The sequence below is a fragment of the Xyrauchen texanus genome, chromosome 42, assembly GCF_025860055.1.
Source record: "Xyrauchen texanus isolate HMW12.3.18 chromosome 42, RBS_HiC_50CHRs, whole genome shotgun sequence".
NCBI lineage: Eukaryota > Metazoa > Chordata > Actinopteri > Cypriniformes > Catostomidae > Xyrauchen > Xyrauchen texanus.
The window spans coordinates 30983358-30991819 of record NC_068317.1 but is presented as its reverse complement, the minus strand read 5'-3'; the positions used below and the strand labels follow the sequence as shown (position 1 = coordinate 30991819).

General features: G+C 38.8%; 1 protein-coding gene across 1 annotated transcript; it reads right to left on the bottom strand.

Moving 5' to 3' along the window:
- Nucleotides 1-2306: 2306 nt before the first annotated feature.
- LOC127635193 (ependymin-like) lies at nucleotides 2307-6950 on the bottom strand. Its single transcript, XM_052115061.1, has 6 exons — nucleotides 6870-6950; nucleotides 6745-6779; nucleotides 6532-6666; nucleotides 2784-2970; nucleotides 2609-2696; nucleotides 2307-2527 (listed from the first exon to the last, which is right to left on the bottom strand). Exons 1-6 carry the CDS (start codon nucleotides 6931-6933, stop codon nucleotides 2398-2400), a joined length of 639 nt encoding a protein of 212 aa, XP_051971021.1. The 5' UTR covers nucleotides 6934-6950; the 3' UTR covers nucleotides 2307-2397.
- Between the last annotated feature and the right edge of the window lie 1512 nt (nucleotides 6951-8462).

The window sequence follows — 8462 nt, the reverse complement described above, 5'->3', positions numbered from 1 at the left end:
GTGTGTAAGTTGTGTGTAAATTGTGTGTAAGTTATGTGTAAGTTGTGTGTAAGTTGTGTGTAAGTTGTAAGTTGTGTGTAAGTTATGTGTAAATAGTAAGTTGTGTGTAAGTTATGTGTAAATAGTAAGTTGTGTGTAAGTTGTAAGTTGTGTGTAAGTTGTAATTTGTGTGTAAGTTGTGTGTAAGTTATGTGTAAATAGTAAGTTGTGTGTAAGTTGTAAGTTGTGTGTAAGTTGTAAATTGTGTGTAAATAGTAAGTTGTGAGTAAGTTGTAGGTTGTGTGTAAGTTGTGTGTAAGATATGTGTAAATAGTAAGTTGTGTGTAAGTTGTAAGTTGTGTGTAAGTTGTGTGTAAATTGTAAGTTGTAAGTTGTGTGTAAGTTATGTGTAAATAGTAAGTTGTGTGTAAGTTGTAAGTTGTGTGTAAGTTGTGTGTAAGTTATGTGTAAATAGTAAGTTGTGTGTAAGTTGTGTGTAAGATATGTGTAAATAGTAAGTTGTGTGTAAGTTGTAAGTTGTGTGTAATTAGTAAGTTGTGTGTAAGTTGTAAGTTGTGTGTAAGTTGTGTGTAAGTTGTAAGTTGTGTGTAAGTTGTGTCTAAGTTATGTGTAAATAGTAAGTTGTGTGTAAGTTGTAAGTTGTGTGTAAGTTATGTGTCAGTTGTGTGTAAGTTGTAAGTTGTGTGTAAGTTGTGTGTAAGTTGTGTGTAAGATATGTTGTAAATAGTAAGTTGTGTGTAAGTTGTAAGTTGTGTGTAAGTTGTGTGTAAGTTGTAAGTTGTGTCTAAGTTATGTGTAAATAGTAAGTTGTGTGTAAGTTGTAAGTTGTGTGTAAGTTGTGTGTAAGTTATGTGTCAGTTGTGTATAAGTTGTAAGTTGTGTGTAAGTTGTGTGTAAGATATGTGTAAATAGTAAGTTGTGTGTAAGATATGTGTAAATAGTAAGTTGTGTGTAAGTTGTGTGTAAGTTGTAAGTTGTGTGTAAGTTTTGTGTAAGTTATGTGTAAATAGTAATTTGTGTGTAAGTTGTAAGTTGTGTGTAAGTTGTGTGTAAATAGTAAGTTGTGTGTAAGTTGTAGGTTGTGTGTAAATAGTAAGTTGTGTGTAAGTTGTAGGTTGTGTGTAAGTTGTGTGTAAGATATGTGTAAATAGTAAGTTGTGTGTAAGTTGTAAGTTGTGTGTAAGTTGTGTAAATTGTAAGTTGTGTGTAAGTTGTAAGTTGTGTGTAAGTTATGTGTAAGTTGTGTGTAAGTTGTAAGTTGTGTGTAAGTTGTAAGTTGTGTGTAAGTTGTTTGTAAGTTGTGTGTAAGTTGTGTGTAAATTGTAAGTTGTGTGTAAGTTGTGTGTAAGTTGTGTGTAAGTTATGTGTAAGTTGTAAGTTGTGTGTAAGTTGTGTTAGTTATGTGTAAGTTGTAAGTTGTGTGTAAGTTGTGTGTAAGTTGTAAGTTGTGTGTAAGTTGTGTGTAAGTTATGTGTAAGTTGTAAGTTGTGTGTAAGTTGTGTGTAAGTTATGTGTAAGTTGTAAGTTGTGTGTAAGTTGTGTGTAAGTTGTAAGTTGTGTGTAAGTTATGTGTAAGTTGTGTGTAAGTTGTAAGTTGTGTGTAAGTTGTAAGTTTTGTGTAAGTTGTGTGTAAGTTATGTGTAAGTTGTGTGTAAGTTGTAAGTTGTGTGTAAGTTGTAAGTTGTGTGTAAATAGTAAGTTGTGTGTAAGTTGTAAGTTGTGTGTATTGTGTAGCTCAATATGTGTTTGACTGTTGAGTCTCATAGAATTTAGTTTGGAAGTGATGAATGTCGTTCTATCATCTGTTGCATCATAAATTCTATTATTGTTTTATTTTCTGAAAAATGCTTGTAAAATGTTTCACTGTCTGGGTGTTTTGTAGAACATATGTGATGGTCACTTAAGACCCATGGTGTAATAATGTTTGACCAAACACACATACATTTAAGCAGGACGATAGGATCGTGTTTGTGTCTGTTTAAGCTCCAAAATCACACATCAAAGCACCTTAAAGTCGTCCATAACACCCGTGCCTTAGATTTCAATTCTTCTGAAGTCATATGAGAGTGTTGTGAGGGGAACTGACCGAACAAGTCGCCCGTGCCACCCCAGGCAAGATGCCACCCATGCCACCCATGCCTAAATCCGCCACTGACCACGGGGTTAAAGCAACAAACCCCAAAACTGTAAGTGAAGAGAACGAGTGACACGTGCAGAACTCACCGTCCCAGAACTGACTGTGTGAATGTGATCACAACTGTTTCCTGCATCACACAGACTGAGACTGATGATTGACTTTATGTTGATATATGATTTATTAATCGTTCAAAAGCAACAGAAATGAGCTCAATTACACAGAAAATCCACTGCAGGTCAAGAAAGCGTGACGCTGCAGTTTCACTGACGAATTGCCTTCCAGAAGTTCGTTTTGGGCAAGTCCTCGAGTTCCTCCAGCACTGCCGTTTGACAGAAGAACGGAGGCGTGAAGTCTTTAGGGTTCGGATCGCCCAACTGATGATTATAGAAACTGTTGATGGAGAAATGATTGAGTGAGATATTGTAAAACACGTCTGTATCTGTCTGTGCACTGCGAGTGTGTAAAGATGACCTGATGGTGATCCAGCCCGTGTTAGGCATGTAGACCATCGCGCTGACTGGCAGACACGTGAATTCGGTGAAGGTCAGCATATACTCAGCTGAGGATGAGAAGACAGACTGATTATTCTCCCATCACAGTTAGTGAACGCTGTTCTTCAGCAGAGAAACTTTGACGGTGCGTTAACCTTGAAGCTCTGGGATCCCTCCAACCCAAGAGTTGGTCAACAGACCCAGACCAGGAACTGATGTGGTCCCTAAAACCACCTGACCCATGAAGACCGCATCGGGAGGAACCTGCATGGGGTGAAAACTGGACTCCAGAACCTTCTTCTCACAGCTGAAGCTCGAGTAGTCGATTTCATACATCACACCCTGTGAAGAGACGGTGTAGCATTCATTAAAAACTGTATTTATACTCCATTAACGGAATGTTCCGGGTTCAAGTTCAGATCAATCGACAGCATTTGTGTCATAACATTGATTACCAAAATATTAATGGAGTTTCATTTTTACAAACTTTACAACAATTTTAGAACTTCGTTGCCATGGTGACACAGCACCCCGTAAGCGATGAAGTTGGTCTGTGAGATTCCGACTAACAGTTATCTCAAATAGTAAAAAACGAGTTTACTCGACTTAAGTTTTATTTTGTATTCGTTACTAGTTTCTCACCGTGACTCTCTACACCTTAAAGTTGTCATTAATAAAAACATTGAAGTGGTTCTTATTAATAAACAGGTCTTGAAATGTCACATGTTGGCTCAAAACGATCAGGTGCAATATTGTCTGTGTGGAATACCCATAATCCCTTGCACTTATGTAGGTTTGGTCAAAACATGGTACACAATGTCGAAAAATAATAACTTATTTAAAAATGTATCTGGTTAGCGACCTTTATGAAAATGGTAGTCTGAAGTCCTTTGAACACATACAACAACAGTATGGTATATCTAGATCTCAGTTTTTCAGGTATTTACAGTTACGACATTTACTTTGTACTACTTTTGGTTCTAGTTCGCAGTTACCTGAGTCAGCAGATCTACACTGCATGGTAATTTTGGCATATGGGAAGGGTCATGAAGCATCCGTGTACTATTCCTGGTTGATTCAAAGTCTTGGTGATGGAGCATTATTAGCTCTTAAGAAAATTTGGGAAAGAGATCTGAATCTGATATTCAATGATGAGGAATGGAATAGAGTTTTAAAGAATGTCAAAACGACATCTAGGGATGCAAAGATACGCCTTATACAGTTTAAGATTCTGCACCGTTTTTACTGGACTCCGTCCAGATTGTATAGACTTGGGTTAAAAGAAACACCATATTGCTGGAGGTGTAAAACTGATGATGGAGATTTAACACATGCTCTGTGGTCTTGTACAAAAATTCAGGATTTCTGGAAAAAAGTTCATGAACACATTTGCACAATTTTGGATACTCATATTTCATTATGTCCTCAAGTGTTTATATTAGGTGTGTGGACAGATAATGAAATAAGAGACAAACACATAATGTCCTGGGTACAAACCAGTTTAATGATTGGCAGACAGATAATTCTTAGGAGTTGGAAGTCAGAGGAGGCCCCTTCTTTTCAGGAATGGGTAACAGAACTAGGTAGAGTGTCCGCATTTGAAAAAATGTCTTATAAACAGACTGATAAAGTAAATCTATACTATAAGAAATGGTCCAGATACTTAACATATTTGGAAAAAGGGCAGTAATAACTGTGTTAGAACCATGCTCACGCTCGAAAGTGAAATTGTAATGGTATATGTATGTATGCTAATATTTTGTTTTTCCTCAACATGGTATGCCGGAAATTATCTTAATTGTACTTAATTGTATAGTGAAGTTGTGACCAAGTTGGGAGGGAGCGGGTTGGGGAGTATCGGAGTAAAAATGTTGATTCTATACATATGTATCGTGTGGTACTCTGGAAGTTTTTTTGAATCAATAAAAACTGTTAATCTGAAAAAAAAAAAAATGTATCTGGTTTATATTGTTGTTGTTGTTGTTGTTGTTGTTGTTAGGTGATAGTTGTGATTCTTCATAATCTTGCTACTTTATCTCAGATTACTGTAAAAAGTTACATTGTCTCAGTTTGTATCGCTCATGCTCATACACGTTTTGGTTTAGAGATGATTGACAGGCGATGTCTGTACCTAATAGGTGATTGGCTCTTTTACCTGTAAGGCGGGACTTCTGTTGTACATCCGTTGACCGTCAGGTGCTCGGAGCTTCTTAGATGAGCGTTCCCATTTCTCCCGTTCATTTCAACAGAAGTGGCCCGTCTCTCATAAATAATCTCGGATAAAAGTGCCAATTTATGTCCATTGAGAAGTCCTGAGTAGAATCCAGTGAGCCGTGTGTAACCCTGAGTCATCATTACTCTTATACTGTAGAAGATGTGCTAGAAGGGGTTAATGTTTAATGTACTATCGGGATACTGGCTGTTATTACTGCTGTAGTAAATATATGTGTGTAACAAGGACACATTCAAATAACGTGTTAGCCTCAATTTGACTAAAAACTATTTATGCTTTCATCGCAGATGAGTTGTTTACTTGCATCTAAACACAAGTTCAGTTTACTCAAAGCAAAACTCTTTTACTTCAAGGACGCAAATCAAATGTCTGAAATATCAAAGGAAGTTCGACTAAGTAGATTTTACTGTGTTGCCTCATTGTAACCTTTAGATTTCTGTCTGTCTGATCTGTCTGATCTGTCTGTCTGTCTGTCTGATCTGTCTGTCTGTCTGTGTGATCTGTCTGTCTGATCTGTCTGTCTGTCTGTCTGACTGATCTGTCTGTCTGTCTGTCTGATCTGTCTGTCTGTCTGTGTGATCTGTCTGTCTGTCTGATCTGTCTGTCTATCTATCTGTCTGATCTGTCTGGTCTGTCTGTCTGTCTGATCTGTCTGTCTATCTATCTGTCTGATCTGTCTGTCTGATCTGTCTGTCTGTCTGTCTGTCTGTCTGATCTGTGTGGTCTGTCTGTCTGTCTGATCTGTCTCTCTGATCTGTCTGTCTGTCTGATCTGTCTGTCTATCTATCTGATCTGTCTGTCTGTCTGTCTGTCTGATCTGTCTGATATGTCTGGTCTGTCTGTCTGTCTGATCTGTCTGTCTGTCTGTCTATCTATCTGTCTGTCTGATCTGTCTGTCTGTCTGTCTGTCTGTCTATCTATCTGTCTGTCTGTCTGTCTATCTCTCTGTCTGTCTGTCTGTCTGATCTGTCTGTCTGTGTGATCTTTCTGATCTGTCTGTCTGTCTATCTATCTGTCTGTCTGTCTGTCTGATCTGTCTGTCTGTGTGATCTTTCTGATCTGTCTGTCTGTCTATCTATCTGTCTGTCTATCTATATCTGTCTGATCTGTCTGTCTGATCTGTCTGTCTGTCTATCTATCTGTCTGATCTGTCTGTCTGTCTGTCTGATCTGTCTGTCTGATCTGTCTTTCTGATCTGTCTGTCTGTCTGATCTGTCGGTCTGTCTGTCTGTCTATCTATCTATCTGTCTGTCTGTCTATCTATCATCTGTCTGTCTCTCTGTCTACCATCTATCTATCTATCGTCTGTCTGTTTGTCTGTCTATCATCTATCTGTCTATCTATCTATCTATCTATCTATCTATCTGTCTGTCTGTCTGTCTGTCTGTCTGTCTGTCTGTCTGTCTGTCTATCTATCTATCTATCTGTCTGTCTACCATCTATCTATCTATCGTCTGTCTGTCTGTCTGTCTGTCTGTCTATCATCTATCTGTCTATCTATCTATCTATCTGTCTGTCTATCTATCATCTGTCTGTCTCTCTGTCTGTCTGTCTATCATTTAATAATGAAGGGCTTAGTGCTAATCGACATAATGACACGCTGTAAACTGAGCTGACCTTGTATTAAACGCGGAATATTTAAGACGGCTCATTTGATTAACAGTTGTGACCTCTTTAAAGTGCATCAGCAGATCCGTATAAACCGTCTCTCCGAGAATCGTCATGTAGTTTCTGAAGCGGAGTTTTTCATCATGAGAATCATACGAGTAAGTGGCCGCAGATGTGATGATGCCGTCAGCCGCTGTCTACACGAGAGAAACACACATTTATGAACTTTTATTGATGTATATAAAACACAATCAAAACACAAGCAGAAAACTCACCAGTGACATGCTGCCGACATACTGGCCGGGAGACGCTGCAAACACACACAAGACATGAGAAAGTACAGAATCAATAATAATGATAACAGTGATAATATTCATAATGATGCTCCAGTGGGACTCACTGCACGGCTGCGGCTGCGCACTGATCAAAGTACAGCTGATGAAGAGGAGAATCAAACACTTCATGATGAAGATCTGGAGTCTTTCACTCCATCTGACGCTCTTATATACCTGAACACACACGCACACATATACATACACACACAGGCGCACACACACATATACATACACACACAGGCGCACACACACATATACATACACACACACACAGGCGCACACACATATACACACACACATATACATACACACATATACATACACACACACACACTCATATACACACACACACATATGCACACATATACATACACACACTCACATACACACACACGCAAACACATATACATACACACACTCACATACACACACACGCAAACACATATACATACACACACTCACATACACACACGCGCAAACACATATACATACACACACTCACATACACACACACGCAAACACATATACATATACACACTCACATACACACACGCGCAAACACATATACAGTGGCAGTGGTGGCTCAGCGGTTAAGGCTCTGGGTTACTGATCAGAAGGTCGTGGGTTCAAGCCCCAACACCACCAAGACACCACTGTTGGGCCCTTGAGCAAGGCCCTTGAACCTATCTGCTCCAGGCAGCCGTATCATGGCTGACCCTGCACTCTGACCCCAGCTTAGCTGGGATATGTGAAAAATAAATAATTTCACCATGTATATGCAGAAATGTATGTATAATGTGTGACAATTGGTCAAATTAATTAATTAATTAATTAAATTAATTATATACATATACACACTCACATACACACACGCGCAAACACATATACATATACACACTCACATACACACACGCACTCACATACACACACGCGCACACATATACATATACACACTCACATACACACACGCGCACACATATACATATACACACTCACATACACACACGCGCACACATATACATATACACACTCACATACACACACACACATAGCACACATATACATACACACACTCACACATACACACACATGCACACATATACATGCACACATATACATATACACACTCACATACACACACGCATACACACTCACATACACACACGCACACACATATACATGCACACACATATACATACACACACTCACATACACACATGCGCAAACACATATACATACACACACTCACATACACACACGCGCACACATATACATACACACACTCACATACACACACGCGCACACATATACATATACACACTCACATACACACACGCGCACACATATACATATACACACTCACATACACACACGCGCACACATATACATATACACACTCACATACACACACGCACACACATATACATATACACACTCACATACACACACGCGCACACATATACATATACACACTCACATACACACACGCGCACACATATACATATACACACTCACATACACACACGCGCACACATATACATATACACACTCACATACACACACGCATAGTACACATATACATATACACACATACACATACACACATACACACATCACATACACACACGCGCACACATATACATATACACACTCACATA